The 17,541-nt window shown below is 33.6% G+C and overlaps 1 protein-coding gene across 12 annotated transcripts in view; it reads left to right on the top strand.

The window, feature by feature from the left end:
- The first annotated feature begins 469 nt into the window (after positions 1-469).
- LOC114536307 (receptor-type tyrosine-protein phosphatase F-like) overlaps positions 470-17,541 on the top strand; it is a 41,156-nt gene continuing 24,084 nt past the window's right edge. Inside the window, exons 1-24 of one of the 12 annotated variants that reach the window (XM_028557643.1) lie at positions 470-649; positions 3,427-3,558; positions 3,697-3,822; positions 3,962-4,087; positions 4,228-4,353; positions 4,492-4,617; positions 4,756-4,881; positions 5,022-5,147; positions 5,286-5,411; positions 5,549-5,674; positions 5,813-5,938; positions 6,077-6,202; positions 8,983-9,108; positions 9,247-9,372; positions 9,460-9,585; positions 10,053-10,169; positions 10,930-11,208; positions 14,103-14,687; positions 14,887-15,207; positions 15,326-15,550; positions 15,747-15,836; positions 16,216-16,428; positions 16,807-16,899; positions 17,024-17,239. In XM_028557643.1, the coding sequence (XP_028413444.1) occupies positions 580-649; positions 3,427-3,558; positions 3,697-3,822; positions 3,962-4,087; positions 4,228-4,353; positions 4,492-4,617; positions 4,756-4,881; positions 5,022-5,147; positions 5,286-5,411; positions 5,549-5,674; positions 5,813-5,938; positions 6,077-6,202; positions 8,983-9,108; positions 9,247-9,372; positions 9,460-9,585; positions 10,053-10,169; positions 10,930-11,208; positions 14,103-14,687; positions 14,887-15,207; positions 15,326-15,550; positions 15,747-15,836; positions 16,216-16,428; positions 16,807-16,899; positions 17,024-17,239 (3,979 nt within the window). In that variant the 5' untranslated portion in view covers positions 470-579. Of the gene's footprint in view, positions 650-2,263; positions 2,272-3,426; positions 3,559-3,696; positions 3,823-3,961; positions 4,088-4,227; positions 4,354-4,491; positions 4,618-4,755; positions 4,882-5,021; positions 5,148-5,285; positions 5,412-5,548; positions 5,675-5,812; positions 5,939-6,076; positions 6,203-6,442; positions 6,465-6,602; positions 6,729-6,866; positions 6,993-7,130; positions 7,257-7,394; positions 7,521-7,661; positions 7,788-7,925; positions 8,052-8,189; positions 8,316-8,453; positions 8,580-8,718; positions 8,845-8,982; positions 9,109-9,246; positions 9,373-9,459; positions 9,586-10,052; positions 10,170-10,929; positions 11,209-14,102; positions 14,688-14,886; positions 15,208-15,325; positions 15,551-15,746; positions 15,837-16,215; positions 16,429-16,806; positions 16,900-17,023; positions 17,240-17,541 lie in introns of those variants that run through there. The other 11 variants (XM_028557653.1, XM_028557645.1, XM_028557644.1 and 8 more) reach the window with 11 other exon arrangements.

Genomic DNA, 17,541 nt, shown 5'->3' with positions numbered 1-17,541 from the left:
AGATGGAGAGTCTGGAAAAAAATATTCGGGAAACTTCTAATTCAAAACATTTGTTTCTGAGGCTGAGACAACTCCTCGTGTAAGCTGTAAAAGAAAATTTTTGTGAATCTGCAAACAGACAAATTAAATCGTTCCGGTAATTTCGACCGTATTGTATAAACCCTTCGCAACCTGAATAGCTACTTCAAAAACAAGAAATCTATTGGTCACACGAATTGTCTATTTTTCGCGCGAAGCGACATTTTACTTTTGTTCCAGAGCTCTCAACTGCAACCATCTGGAACAAATTGCTCAAATACAAAGGAATAAAGTCGCTTTGCGCGAAAAATATCGCTAGTGGAAAAGCGGCTTTAAACGAGGTGAGGTCTCAGCTGCATTCTCGTATCGTATTTCTGGAATGTGTGCTTGTGTAGGCGTTCATAATGTCCTGTGATGTCCGTTGATATCAAATTACGTTGATTTTAAGCAGCCACGGCCTTTGATGAACATATACTGAAGACTATTTGCCAATGTTTACTGACTGTTTACTGTTTGTTGAAAATTTTAGTTCAAGGCGAAGAGAAATGAAACACGACTAAGATGGCGTTTAAAAGGAACTTTTTTTGGTTGCTATTGTTGATCATTTCAGTGTTTTGGATAAAGACTGCAGGTAGAGAATCATTAATTGCTTACAGTTATACACAACATGCACGCATGTTAATAATGGCGAAATTGATATAAATTCACTGTATTTACTTATCTGGGATTAGGGATTAGGCATACAGAGATAAGTTTTATGAAAAACTGTTTCATTATTGTAAATTAAAGGATGAACATAGTGAAAATCTACATAACATCGTATCTCCTTAGACAGTTCCCTTTTCTTTCTCATGTAATTAATATGGGTTCAGTTGCAGCTCGTTTGATGTATATTTTACTTCCTTGTTCGTCTTCTAACTGTTTTAAGGGTTTTTTTCTGTTCTGTACAAAGTTAAGGACATGAATTTTCTATTCGATTGTCTTATGCACGCATTTCTATCTACATTTCATTATTCCTGTTATAAAATGTAAGAGTCTTATAACTGAACTATCTAAATGTCAATAAAGACCCGAATATTTCATGCAATAAGATCTGACCTTTTCCTCGTATTCAGTAAAAAAATGCGTGCATTGAATACCTAAACAACCGCATTGATATTATCTAAATGGCAATATCGAAAGCGAAAATAGAGGCTAAAAGTAAAGTGATTTGCTATATCATTGGAGTTGGAAATGCTCACAAAATCACTCGCGCGTGCTACGAATAGTTCTATGTTTTATACTACAATTTCAGAGAAATTTCAACAACTTTGTCAACCAGAATAATATGCACTTAATGTATGCTCCCGAGGGAAATAGTGAGTTTTGTTTTCCCAAGAATCTGAATGTTTCTCGAGACGAAGTCGAGGGAATCATTGAGACTCGAGGGAAAACAAAACTCACTATTTCCCGAGGTGTAGCGAACATTAAGTGTTTTGTTATATAGGTACAAAAACATACACGACAATTTCTTCTCAAAAAACTTTGTTATGACAATATGCGGGCAACAATTTTTCAATTGTTTCCCTGGCGGGAAACATTGTATTTATTTAAAGTCATGTGACTACGAATGAACCAATCGCATTTAAAATACACAGAACCTATATAACAATCTTTATTAAACTTGGTTTGAAATTACTGCCTTCCTAAATTCCAATTAATTTAAACGGAATTGATGAATAACTTCAAAGAGATGTCATACATTGGTTGATAAATAATACGTGCCTGGAAGTACAAAATCCGCCCATTTACCTTTCAAAAAACACTTTAAAAAGCTTCAGAAGCACTAAAGCAAGCACTCTAAAACGTTTTTCTGTCTGAAGGACCTTTTACAATCACTTTCAATCAATTTTACGAGTAAATTTTCTGTATATTTTCAAGAAGATTTAATTTAGCTAGTTTAAACGTAGCTCAGTGGTTTAAACTTGTCTAAAACTCACGCATGCGCATCGCCCGACGTCCATGACATAATTGCGGACAACTTTAATTTCGCATCTGCACCGGTTATTTGGATTCCTGGACCTAATAAAATCTCCGGGCGGAACTAGTACCCTTGCCGGCGCATCATTTACAGGGTAAAACTTACGCACAATTTTAGATTTCGTACAGAGGAATTTGGTACGGATGAGATTTGGACCATCGTTTTTTTTAAATTTGTTTCATTGTATTTTCTCTTTTAAGATGATTTCTGTGTCCAGGAGTTTTTTACCAGACGTATGTCCTATTTTAGCTCGTCGGTTGTCAACTTGTACAGTTCTATACTTAAGATATAGAATGTAATAAGTGGAAGGCATCTTTGGCCCCCATGCCCCTGGATGTAAAAAGGCAAGGGGGGCTGTTGTCCCTAACATTTTACGTTTTTTCTTCCGTTGATAAATAGCAAGTATTAAAAACATGTATTATACCCATATTATGAATTCCAGTTTCACCCATAGAAGCAGTTGATACAATTTAAATGGCTCACTACTAATAATTGTTAATGATTCGATCCCATCAAAACTCTAGGCCCTTATGGTAAGAGCTGTTTTTCACTTCAACCAGATCATAAGCGCCCTGAACCGGATCGTAGCGAATTGTAGCGTATTCCTTAGTTTCAAAGTAATTAGTTCTATCCGAGTGCCCAGGAAAGAATGATGTACTACGTGTTGATGTACTACATGATGTACTAAACACTTCTCTTCTTCTAGCATTGAACACTACATGGCTAAAAACAACAAACTAATAGATGCTAATACTAATGTGATATGAACTTTTAACGCAAGGCCATTTGAAGGCGTTGTAAATAATCTCTATCCCGACAAGTGGGATGAAATGCTCTCATATAAACACAGGACAAGTTTATCCCTTTTTCCGGACTGTCTCGCTGACCGAGCTATAATTCTGTGTTAGTTGAACATTAAGGAAATAAAAAATTGGGCGTGCTAGTTAACGAAAATGAGCTTGGTGTGGGCGTGGTCCAGACTCTCCGAAGTCATAATTGATATAACTCTCTCTTTAGTCACACCCCTTCAATATTCTTGAAAAGTGTGAAAAATATAGACAGCACAAACATCCTTCAAACTACGTTAAACTGTTCATTGGGTTAATAGCAAAATTCTTCATCGCGCGTAGTCAGCATACAAAAATTAATGCAATCGATTATTGCAACTTTCTTGCCTCCAGTTTTTCTTTGCACCAACGCTGATATTCTCAATTTTGTAGACCACCGAATGAACATTTCTCATGATAGATCAAAATTCTTATTGGCTTTACTATTAAAAATCAACGAATACTCCATATATAAGTCGTTAAGACAGCAATGATTAGCTCTGTCCAAACAATCCTCCTGCCTACACTTAAAATGAGGATGATTCTCTTTTTATTAATTAGCTGCGGATGTTGATGAATGCGCAAACAAAACCCAAAATACTTGTCATGAAAATGCACAATGTACGAATACGGTGGGATCATATACCTGTGCTTGCAACACTGGATATACTGGTAATGGTGTAAAATGTGATGGTGAGTGTGTATTCTACGAATTTGCACATTTCTTCTTTAATAATCTTAAACTTCATGTTCTATATATGTATATAAATATATATCCATATTTTCAGCGCAGAACGTTATTTATTCATATTTTTCACTCATTGCGTGTAGACATTGATGAATGCGCAAACAAAACCCAAAATACATGTCATGAAAATGCACAATGTACGAATACGGTGGGATCATATACCTGTGGTTGCAACAAGGGATATACTGGTAATGGTGTAAAATGTGATGGTGAGTGTGTATTCTTGCGAATTTGTACAATTATTCTTTAATAATCTTAAACTTCAGGTTCTATATATGTATATAAGTATATATCCATATTATAAGCGCAGAACGTTATTTATTTATATTTTTGACTCATTGCGTGTAGACATTGATGAATGCGCAAACAAAACCCAAAATACTTGTCATGAAAAAGCACAATGTACGAATACGGTGGGATCATATACCTGTGGTTGCAACAATGGATATACTGGTAATGGTGTAAAATGTGATGGTGAGTGTGTATTCTACGAATTTGTACATTTCTTCTTTATTAATCTTAAACTTCAGGTTCTATATATGTATATAAATATATATCCATATTTTCAGCGCAGAACGTTATTTATTCATATTTTTCACTCATTGCGTACATAGACATTGATGAATGCGCAAACAAAACCAAGAATACTTGTCATGAAAATGCACAATGTACGAATACGGTGGGGTCTTATACCTGTGCTTGCAACAATGGATATACTGGTAATGGTGTAAAATGTGATGGTGAGTGTGTATTCTACGAATTTGTACATTTCTTCTTTATTAATCTTAAACTTCAGGTTCTATATATGTATATAAATATATATCCATATTTTCAGCGCAGAACGTTATTTATTTATATTTTTGACTCATTGCGTGTAGACATTGATGAATGCGCAAACAAAACCCAAAACACATGTCATGAAAATGCACAATGTATGAATACCGTGGGATCATATACCTGTGCTTGCAACAATGGTTATACTGGTAATGGTGTAAAATGTGATGGTGAGTGTGTATTCTACGAATTTGTATATTTTTTCTTTAATAATCTTAAACTTCAGGTTCTATATATGTATATAAATATATATCCATATTATCAGCGCAGAACGTTATTTATTTATATTTTTGACTCATTGCGTGTAGACATTGATGAATGCGCAAACAAAACCCAAAATACATGTCATGAAAATGCACAATGTACGAATACGGTGGGATCATATACCTGTGGTTGCAACAATGGATATACTGGTAATGGTGTAAAATGTGATGGTGAGTGTGTATTCTACGAATTTGTACATTTCTTCTTTATTAATCTTAAACTTCAGGTTCTATATATGTATATAAATATATATCCATATTTTCAGCGCAGAACGTTATTTATTCATATTTTTCACTCATTGCGTACATAGACATTGATGAATGCGCAAACAAAACCAAGAATACTTGTCATGAAAATGCACAATGTACGAATACGGTGGGGTCTTATACCTGTGCTTGCAACAATGGATATACTGGTAATGGTGTAAAATGTGATGGTGAGTGTGTATTCTACGAATTTGTACATTTATTCCTCATTAATCTTAAACTTCAGGTTCTATATATGTATATAAATATATATCCATATTTTCAGCGCAGAACGTTATTTATTTATATTTTTGACTCATTGCGTGTAGACATTGATGAATGCGCAAACAAAACCCAAAATACATGTCATGAAAATGCACAATGTATGAATACCGTGGGATCATATACCTGTGCTTGCAACAATGGTTATACTGGTAATGGTGTAAAATGTGATGGTGAGTGTGTATTCTACGAATTTGTATATTTTTTCTTTAATAACTTAAACTTCAGGTTCTATATATGTATATAAATATATATCCATATTATCAGCGCAGAACGTTATTTATTTATATTTTTGACTCATTGCGTGTAGACATTGATGAATGCGCAAACAAAACCCAAAATACATGTCATGAAAATGCACAATGTACGAATACGGTGGGATCATATACCTGTGCTTGCAACACTGGATATACTGGTAATGGTGTAAAATGTGATGGTGAGTGTGTATTCTTGCGAATTTGTACAATTATTCTTTAATAATCTTAAACTTCAGGTTCTATATATGTATATATATAATATCCATATTATCAGCGCAGAACGTTATTTATTTATATTTTTGACTCATTGCGTGTAGACATTGATGAATGCGCAAACAAAACCCAAAATACATGTCATGAAAATGCACAATGTATGAATACCATGGGATCATATACCTGTGCTTGCAACAATGGTTATACTGGTAATGGTGTAAAATGTGATGGTGAGTGTGTATTCTACGAATTTGTATATTTTTTCTTTAATAATCTTAAACTTCAGGTTCTATATATGTATATAAATATATATCCATATTATCAGCGCAGAACGTTATTTATTTATATTTTTGACTCATTGCGTGTAGACATTGATGAATGCGCAAACAAAACCCAAAATACATGTCATGAAAATGCACAATGTATGAATACGGTGGGATCATATACCTGTGGTTGCAACAATGGATATACTGGTAATGGTGTAAAATGTGATGGTGAGTGTGTATTCCACGAATTTGTACATTTCTTCTTTATTAATCTTAAACTTCAGGTTCTATATATGTATATAAATATATATCCATATTTCAGCGCAGAACGTTATTTATTTATATTTTTGACTCATTGCGTGTAGACATTGATGAATGCGCAAACAAAACCCAAAATACATGTCATGAAAATGCACAATGTATGAATACCATGGGATCATATACCTGTGCTTGCAACAATGGTATACTGGTAATGGTGTAAAATGTGATGGTGAGTGTGTATTCTACGAATTTGTATATTTTTTCTTTAATAATCTTAAACTTCAGGTTCTATATATGTATATAAATATATATCCATATTATCAGCGCAGAACGTTATTTATTTATATTTTTGACTCATTGCGTGTAGACATTGATGAATGCGCAAACAAAACCCAAAATACATGTCATGAAAATGCACAATGTATGAATACCGTGGGATCATATACCTGTGCTTGCAACAATGGTTATACTGGTAATGGTGTAAAATGTGATGGTGAGTGTGTATTCTACGAATTTGTACATTTCTTCTTTATTAATCTTAAACTTCAGGTTCTATATATGTATATAAATATATATCCATATTTTCAGCGCAGAACGTTATTTATTTATATTTTTGACTCATTGCGTGTAGACATTGATGAATGCGCAAACAAAACCCAAAATACATGTCATGAAAATGCACAATGTATGAATACCGTGGGATCATATACCTGTGCTTGCAACAATGGTTATACTGGTAATGGTGTAAAATGTGATGGTGAGTGTGTATTCTACGAATTTGTATATTTTTTCTTTAATAATCTTAAACTTCAGGTTCTATATATGTATATAAATATATATCCATATTATCAGCGCAGAACGTTATTTATTTATATTTTTCACTCATTGCATGTAGACATTGATGAATGCGCAAACAAAACCCAAAATACATGTCATGAAAATGCACAATGTATGAATACCGTGGGATCATATACCTGTGCTTGCAACAATGGTTATACTGGTAATGGTGTAAAATGTGATGGTGAGTGTGTATTCTACGAATTTGTATATTTTTTCTTTAATAATCTTAAACTTTCGGTTCTATATATGTATATAAATATATATCCATATTTTCAGCGCAGAACGTTATTTATTTATATATTTCACTCATTGCGTGTAGACATTGATGAATGCGCAAACAAAACCCAAAATACATGTCATGAAAATGCACAATGTACGAATACGGTGGGAGCATATACCTGTGCTTGCAACAATGGATATACTGGTAATGGTGTAAAATGTGATGGTGAGTGTGTATATTCTTGCGAATTTGTACAATTATTCTTTAATAATCTTAAACTTCAGGTTCTATATATGTATATAAGTATATATCCATATTATCAGCGCAGAACGTTATTTATTTATATTTTTGACTCATTGCGTGTAGACATTGATGAATGCGCAAACAAAACCCAAAATACTTGTCATGAAAATGCACAATGTACGAATACGGTGGGATCATATACCTGTGCTTGCAACACTGGATATACTGGTAATGGTGTAAAATGTGATGGTGAGTGTGTATTCTACGAATTTGTACATTTCTTCTTTATTAATCTTAAACTTCAGGTTCTATATATGTATATAAATATATATCCATATTTTCAGCGCAGAACGTTATTTATTTATATTTTTGACTCATTGCGTGTAGACATTGATGAATGTGCAAACAAAACCCAAAATACATGTCATGAAAATGCACAATGTATGAATACGGTGGGATCATATACCTGTGCTTGCAACAATGGATATACTGGTAATGGTGTAAAATGTGATGGTGAGTGTGTATTCTACGAATTTGTATATTTTTTCTTTAATAATCTTAAACTTCAGGTTCTATATATGTATATAAATATATATCCATATTATCAGCGCAGAACGTTATTTATTCATATTTTTCACTCATTGCGTGTAGACATTGATGAATGCGCAAACAAAACCAAGAATACTTGTAATGAAAATGCCCAATGTACGAATACGGTGGGGTCTTATAGCTGTGCTTGCAACAATGGATATACTGGTAATGGTGTAAAATGTGATGGTGAGTGTGTATTCTACGAATTTGTATATTTTTTCTTTAATAATCTTAAACTTCAGGTTCTATATATGTATATAAATATATATCCATATTTTCAGCGCAGAACGTTATTAATTTATATTTTTGACTCATTGCGTGTAGACATTGATGAATGCGCAAACAAAACCCAAAATACATGTCATGAAAATGCACAATGTACGAATACGGTGGGATCATATACCTGTGCTTGCAACACTGGATATACTGGTAATGGTGTAAAATGTGATGGTGAGTGTGTATTCTTGCGAATTTGTACAATTATTCTTTAATAATCTTAAACTTCAGGTTCTATATATGTATATAAGTATATATCCATATTATCAGCGCAGAACGTTATTTATTTATATTTTTGACTCATTGCGTGTAGACATTGATGAATGCGCAAACAAAACCCAAAATACATGTCATGAAAATGCACAATGTATGAATACGGTGGGATCATATACCTGTGCTTGCAACAATGGATATACTGGTAATGGTGTAAAATGTGATGGTGAGTGTGTATTCTACGAATTTGCACATTTCTTCTTTAATAATCTTAAACTTCAGGTTCTATATATGTATATAAATATATATCCATATTATCAGCGCAGAACGTTATTTATTCATATTTTTCACTCATTGCATGTAGACATTGATGAATGCGCAAACAAAACCAAGAATACTTGTCATGAAAATGCACAATGTACGAATACGGTGGGATCATATACCTGTGCTTGCAACAATGGTTATACTGGTAATGGTGTAAAATGTGATGGTGAGTGTGTATTCTACGAATTTGTACATTTCTTCTTTAATAATCTTAAACTTCAGGTTCTATATATGTATATAAATATATATCCATATTTTCAGTGCAGAACGTTATTTATTTATATTTTTCACTCATTGCATGTAGACATTGATGAATGCGCAAACAAAACCCAAAATACTTGTCATGAAAATGCACAATGTACGAATACGGTGGGATCATATACCTGTGGTTGCAACAATGGATATACTGGTAATGGTGTAAAATGTGATGGTGAGTGTGTATTCCGAGAGTTTCATTTGATTTTGTTTGTGAATTGGAATTTGTGATTTTTTATACTTTTTGGTTGCTACACTGTAGACATTAATGAATGCGCGAACAGCAACCTGAATAATTGTGATCAAAATGCTTTTTGTAACAATACGGCTGGATTTTACAACTGTACTTGCAACAACGGATATAGTGGTAATGGCACAACATGTACTGGTGAGTGTGTATTCAGCCAATTTGTTCTGATCCTTTTTGTATTTTTACATTTTTTTTCCATTCTTTTCATACACAGAAGTTGAGTTTGCAACTCGATTTTAAGGGTTAGACCCAGTGACGACCCAGTCTCCTCTCGCCCTCCCGAGAAGGTTGTAATTTTGGACAAGCAGCTAACAATTTTATACCTTTTCATTTCTGTAAACTGCTGTCAAAGCCAAAAATATTTTTGCGTTTGACAAATCGATACTGACGACACATGTTTTGTGTTAAATTTGCATGACAGAATGTGTGAAAGGGGCATGCAATCATTTTCTGCTAAGCGCTGTTAACGGGACTGATACAACCGGCCCTAAGTGCAATAATAACTTTTGTCATAACTTTGGTTCTATGTTATAAACGTATTAGTGATCACTTTCATACCTAGCTTTATAAGATCACAGTGTAGATATTTTTCACATTTACTGTAGACATTGATGAATGTGCAAAAAAGCCTTGTCATAAAGATGCTTATTGTAACAATACGATTGGATCCTACAACTGCACTTGCCACAAAGGATACGTTGCTCATGGTAAAGTATGTAAGGGTAAGTGCACAATTTCATTATTTTTTCATAGTTGTTTAATGCGTTCAGTTAAGTCTGGTTCTTATATGTCATCGACAGTCGGCAATGCATTGTTTGTGGCTGGTGACGAAGAACATCAGTTATGCAAAATAACAAAGCACTCGATGAAATTGATAAACTTAGATTCAACAATGATGACCGCAACAATAGCACCGACCGTCTGGTGACATATCAGACCTAAGTCTTTAGCACATTGTTGGCATTTGCATTTTTTTATTAATCCTGATGTAGCAATACCAAATTAATAATTGTTCAGTTTACTGTATGGTTGATGGATTTATACTTATCAGTTCTCGAAACCTTTTTAAGGTTTTGATAAATATCGCCGACCGTCGGGTGACGTATCAGATATGCAGGCCTGATGTAGCAATACCAAATTAATAATTGTTTCACTGTATGGTTGATTTATACATATCAGTTCTCAAATTTTTTTTAAACAAGGTTTTGATAAATGTTAGCCTGCTCCACAGACCCTGGTCTGCGATCAGACTGGATAAATCATTTTAAAAATGTTTGAAACTTTATAAGATTTCAAATATATGAAGCATGATTCTTAAAAAAATATATATAAAATGATAAAACAACAAAACCAAAAATATACAGTAATAAAATAATAAGATATGGACCAAGGACAAAGGCTATAAAGAAGTCATTTAACCTGCTTTCGTATCATTTAGAATATGTCCTTGGGCAGACCTTTAATAGCGTCTTCTTTATATAGGCCCTCCAGTGTTTAATAGAAAACCAGAAAATAAAACTGTGAAAGAAGGAAGTATGAATGTTAGTTTCAATTGTAATGCTACAAGTTTTCCAACTCCAAAACTGGCGTGGCTCAAGGATGGTAAAGTTATCAAGCAAAACTCTACGAATTTCGTACTGAGTAAAGACATGGGAACCCTAACAATAAGAAAAGTTCGGAAAAGCGACGCTGGATTATATGTTTGCAACGCAACGAATGAGGTCAAATCTGTTGCAGTGGATGCTTATCTCAACGTGCTATGTGAGTTGAATTTTCTTACGAAAACATATCAGTTATTTTTTTCTTAATATTAATGTGGATTTTGTTTCCTGTGTGTGAAAAAGCTAACTTGATCATACATATGAATATATTTACAAATTATCATTTTTCATTGGCCCAACTACTAGCTACTGATTTTCGATATCAATGCAAAATCGACTTATGCATTTTGAACAAGCCATCAAAAAGGAAACTGCAACAACTTGCAAGTTGCAACTACAGTATAAAGTAGGAGTTTTAGGATTTCCATGATGGCATAATGCTTTTTAAGTGTAGGCATCTTACTGACGTACGCATTATATGGTCGTCTTGCAAATGACCGAAGTATGAAGCAATCATTATATGAAGCAGATTAATAAAAAAATGCGTAATTTAAGGTATAATGCGTAGTTTAATTTATAGCATATATAACTAACTACCCAATGAAGCCCCTGGGTACGAGGTTGCTAACTACCACCAACGCAAATCCTCGCAAAGCTACATCAGTTATGTAACATAAGTAGGGCGCAGTAAAACACTGTTTTACTGCCCCCTGAACATAAGGAATACCTCATATGCATTGCGATATATATATATTAATAAATGCAATAAATGAAATATATTAAATTTCATAGCTTACAATGTACGAATGGTAAAAATGTAGCAAATTAATTCTTTCACTCTGGTTATTGAATAAAAATAAGACGTATTTTTCATCAGTTTTCGGTCAAGTGAGCCTTATGAATCGAATAACGACTATGAATCTAATATAATTCACCACAGTACAATTGTCGACAAGCGATAATAATAAAAATATTTCTGGCTACCCCCCGTCACGATGATTCATAATAAAATGAGCAGGCCCAGTCATGAATGAGCCAATCTACAAATCACTTTCATGTACATAACAACAACGACTTTATGACTTTTAATTGTCACTTCCGTGTATTAAGTGACGTACAGATTATTGCTCAAAGATAAAACACGAATGGGAATAAAAAATTAAGTTTGAATTTCGTCGAATTTATGGATTTATTAACTATAAAGTTACGTCTAACTACACTTATTGGTGGCTTAGTGATATTTTCCTGTATAGCTTGGTCTGCAGCACAAGGTAGTAAAATGGCTCTGTCGTGAGATTTTTTGTTCCTAAAATAATAATTTTTTTATTAAACTACTGAGGTTTATATGTTTTATATTCGTATGATTCGCATGCAATAGACTCTTCCGTCACTCCGCCAATTCTTAAAAATAAAATACCTAATAGTGCCAGTAATCTGCTATATCGTATATATTTTATATTTCACATTCCAAATCAGATTGAATGTCAAGTCTTGCGAATCATATTTTCGCCTGTAAAAGCGATTACGTAGCTGTTTATAATAATGTCTGAGAGGTCTTTTAGTGCGGCTGAGAAATTTTTCGCAAGACATTTTATTTTATTTAAAATTTTATTCAATATACAACTCAAAATGAAAGCCATCTACTTCCTGGTGTGAAAATGTGGCAAATTATTAATTTAATGAAAATCTTATGAATGTATGTTTATGCATACATAACATCATAGAAGACCAGGGCCAATGCTAATGATAAATTATAATAATGTAAAGATTATATAGTGCAATCAAATAATATTAATATAGCCTTCATGTGCACGTCCCTCTCATTGTAAAACTAGAAAACAAGGAAATAAGGCCATTCAAGGTACATATGGATACAAGTTGTACAAAAGTAGGATAAGAAGGAGTATTTAAGGAACAAAAAATAATTTAATGAGGTATAGGTATATTTTAGCTAATTACCTGACAATATGTCCATGGTGTCAATCAAACATTAATTGAGGGGACCATATTGATATATTCTATTATGCCAGTCTGATTTCTATTGTTTTCAAAAAAAAATAGCCAGGCATAGCAGAATATATGAATATGGTCCTACTCAATTAAAGTTTGATTGATGCCAACGAATGGATTTATTATTAGCCAACATAAACAAGTGATGCACAACAAAGATTATCCTGACTATCCTGCTTTTGAGGTGTAACCTCAAACTAGATGTCTATGTACTAGTTCTTTATTCTCTACTGATTTTCTTTGAAACTGATTGTTAATAAGGTGAATAGAAATTAACATATAATTATGACTATCCAACCCAATTTTGCTTTAGGCCATGCTGCCATAGGCACACATCAGAGAGGTGTGCCATACCCACTCAGCTCTTGTGACAATAGCCTTAAGCGTCAGTCTGAAGACCTGTAAAGGACTAAGAAAGTTAGTCGGGAAACCCATTTGGGATAAGATATTTAATATGACTTAAATCTTTTGAGCTTTTGACTTGAATAATGAAATTGTAGCTTTGATCACTCCTCAGGTGTCTCCACTAAAATGATGCCTATTCCTGTAAAATATAACCTTATAATACTTGGCTTTTCCTATCAAATAACAACAGTACCAAAGTTGATCCAAAGATCGACTTAGGACACTCCTTGATATTTTGTTAATGTGCGCCCCTGCACACTGCCACTTTTCCGTTTTAAGAATTTTTTGGGGTATGCAACTGGTTTAAAATTAAAATGTTAACATAGTCCATGCAAACCTTAATTTCATTATATACCAGTTCAAACTTTGTTTTGTCTAATAAACTATAAAGAAATAAGGTGTTCTTTGGCATAGAGGGTATATATACATTAGGTTGTGTTTTGACAGGGAATAATATGCAGAATATTCCAAAAAGAATAGTGAAAAATTGCAAGAATTCTATTTAAAAAAAATTCACATGATTATAGGTTTTTTAACATATGTTTTATTCAGTAGTTCATGGAATGAAGTAGTTTCCTTATAATGAATTTGGTATCAAACTAAAGGAAAAATTATTTTTATATTTTGTTCAATTTTCAGTTGATCCTGATGTTACTCTCTCGCCAACACCCAGCCAAGAGATACAATACCAAAAGACAGCAACATTCACCTGCATTTTTGATGGAAATCCTGCTCCAAAAATTTCCTGGAGTTTTACAAACACTTCCCTACTTAATTCTGCAAACATGAATTTACCCAATTCTACCAATAATACTTCAACTAATTCAACGAACACTCCTCCAACCAATTCTACAAAAAATCCTGTATCTAATTCAACAAACAGTCATTCATCCAATTTTACGTATACTCCCCCAACCAATTCTACAAAAAATCCTGTATCAAATTCAACAAACGGTCATTCACCCAATTCTACACACACTTCTCCGGTCAATTCTACGAATATTCCTGTGTCAGACAGCAATTTACACAATTCTACAGAAAATTCTCTGAGCAATCATATTACCACTCTCCTGACTAACTCTATAAAATATGGTATAAATACCAATGGGAATAAAAGCATCTTGATTGTTAGAAATTTAACAAGGAATGATTCTGGGAATTACACGTGTTTTGCAAAAAATTCTGTTGGCATCGACTCAGAAACATCACAATTGATAGTACTCAGTAAGTAGAAACTGAATCAGTTATATTGCAATTTTCGGACGGGCGCTATTTTTTCGCCTCTGATAGTCATACCTGTACAAATTAATTACGTTCTCTACAGGAATTGTACAATTATATTTCCTGTATATGTAATATAAAACGTCTTCATATATTAATATTTTATTAAAATTGTACATCGTAAATATATTTCTTATTTAAGGTCCACCTGATGCACCTATCAACCTGACAGTGATTAATAAAACCAAGAATTCAATATCCATTCGCTGGAGAAAAGGTTTATTTAATGGCAACCGTCCTGTTAAAAGTTTCAGTGTTCAAGTCATTGACAAAAACACCACGAAACCAGTCTTTTGCTTGATTTCGCCGAATAAAACTTCTACATTGTGTACTTCCTTGAATCCAAACTGGACATTTGTAGAACTAAAAATATTTACAACATATAATTTTACCATATGTTCCATCAACTCTATTGGAGAAACCTGCACGGATGGAAAATTCAGTGTGACGACCTCACAAGATGGTTAGCTTGTTAGATTTTCTGTTCTCGAATATTTTGAATTGTTTGTTTAAATATTTTTGTATTGAGAAAATGGGGACATGCAGTGACGTAGTCTAATTTCTGATTTAATTTCTTCCAGCACCTGGAAAACCACGTGATCTTACTGTTATACTCACTTCGTCTTCGTCCGAAAGTCTTTATATATCTTGGAAACCACCTGCAATTTTAAATGGTATCATTACAATATATGAATTGAGATTGTGTCTAATTCGCAATGGAAATGGAAAAGACTTTGAGCCTTGTGTCAGTTTGTCTAACATCACCTTACCAGCGAACGCGCGTAACTTTAATGCCAGTAAACTGTGTAAGTAATTCTGACGTGCATTTTCAACTATACAAGAATAGTTATCTTAGAAGGAATAGTTATCCTATCCTCACGAAATCCCGGTATCCGTTACTTGACTTACTTATAAGAAATTCATTCAAGATTTTGATGGCATTGACAGCAATGGCAATAAGAACCTGTATAATTGTACGTATTCATCTCTTTCCTTCATTAGGTGCTTACTGTAATTACCGTATTCAACTCAGAGCAAAAACAATCAAATTTGGAGAGTTTGCGTCAGCAACAGGAAGAACGAATGAAAGCGGTATGAATTAAGTTGTGCTGTTTAATATGGGTCTCAATTGGATACGTTTAGAACAGGGTCAGAATAGTTTTCTCCGAAGCATTAATCTCACTCAAACATGCGTCAGTGCGTCACTGACTGCAGTATATGAATTAGACACGCGTTTTTGGGAAGTAAACAATACGGCTGCGTAATTCTCGATATTTTTTTACAGCCGAGACATTTAGGGTCTTATTAGGCAGAACTAACATTAATTACCCTTCCGTTACAACCACGCAATGTATACGTTCGAGGAAACTAGTTATTAGTTTTGACTTCAGTAGCCTTATTATTCATTTTCTTATGATATATGGGTTATTTTGCTTAAATAACATTCACTTGCTTTTTGCTGGTAATTTAGTGCCCAGTCAACCCACGAATGTCAAGTTAACTCCGTTGCCACACCATGGGTTGCAACTTTCTTGGGAAGCACCGTCCAATAAGAATGGTGATTTAACTGGTTATAACATCACTTGGAAAATCGTGCGCAATGACACTAATCATACTGTTGATGGTGATTTGAAAACGAAGATTGTTAAAGATGATGTGTTATCATTTGATATACCAAATCCGAGTAAGAATACTTTTGCGCTTTCAGCAAATGTAAAAAAATTCTAAGCTGTGCAGGTTATATAAACGTTCTCTTCATTACCTTTAATTTTCGCAAAATATAACATGGGACATTGGTCGCAATACGGCCACATTCCCCCAACTTGCAGCAAAATTGACCTGTCAATCATTATGAAGTATAATTTTTTTTTCCATGAAGTACAGGAAACAAAGTGAGATTGTAGTTTGTTACAACGAAAATTGGGTGAACTGGGTCGAGGATCCCCTTTTAATAGATCGCTCAGATCCCATGCATAACTGAGGTTGCCATCTCCTGTTTAAAGAAAATGCATGTGTGGATTTGATAATACTGCTTCTGTAATAACGTGTTTAACATTTTTAGTGGCCTATACCGAGTACATTGTCACCGTGAATGCTGTAAACGGCGCGGGAAATGGTTTAATGGTAACCAAAAAAGCTCGTACTAACGAACACGGTTTGTTTCATTAATTCAGCGTTGTATCTTATTTTAAATTTTTTGCGAAGTTAGTTAAATATACAGAGATTTCATAAATTATCCAACCATAGAACTGAAACTTTTCAAACTATTTTGCCGTTAGTTCCTAGTGCCCCCACCAGTGTTAAGATAATTTCTGTGTCGTCATCGCAACTCAACATCAAATGGCAACCACCAGCCGATCCCAACGGGGTCATCACTGGATATTATATAACATGGAGGATGATTAAGAACGACTTGGATCAATCTGATACTAACAACGTTTTCAATAGTACTTCACTGAGCGCAAAAACCAGGATGTACCCGATACAGAAATTAGGTAAGAATTTAACCTAAAGATAAGTTTAAACCTCAAAAAAATTAAGGTGGCTCCCTAACAATTTAAAGTGCTGCAAATGATGAGTTGGATTTAATTTCTTCGATTAAGAAGTCTCTTATAGAATATAACACTGCACAGCACATATCCATCAACAATTTTTACAAAAATAACATCAACAATGTTGGTGGCAATTAATTTAATATCAGCAAAATTTTACTTTTTTAAACATCTGAATTAGGTTAGGTTATCTCAATGTTCTAGTCCATAGAGCTTATTTGTGAAATTATAGAACTAGAAAACAA

Source organism: Dendronephthya gigantea, unplaced genomic scaffold (genome assembly GCF_004324835.1).
Source record: "Dendronephthya gigantea isolate DGI-Jeju-01 unplaced genomic scaffold, DenGig_1.0 000133F, whole genome shotgun sequence".
In the NCBI taxonomy this organism is placed as follows: Eukaryota; Metazoa; Cnidaria; class Anthozoa; order Malacalcyonacea; family Nephtheidae; genus Dendronephthya; species Dendronephthya gigantea.
The sequence above is the reverse complement of the archived record's forward strand: the minus strand, read 5'-3'. Positions and strand labels throughout refer to the sequence as shown.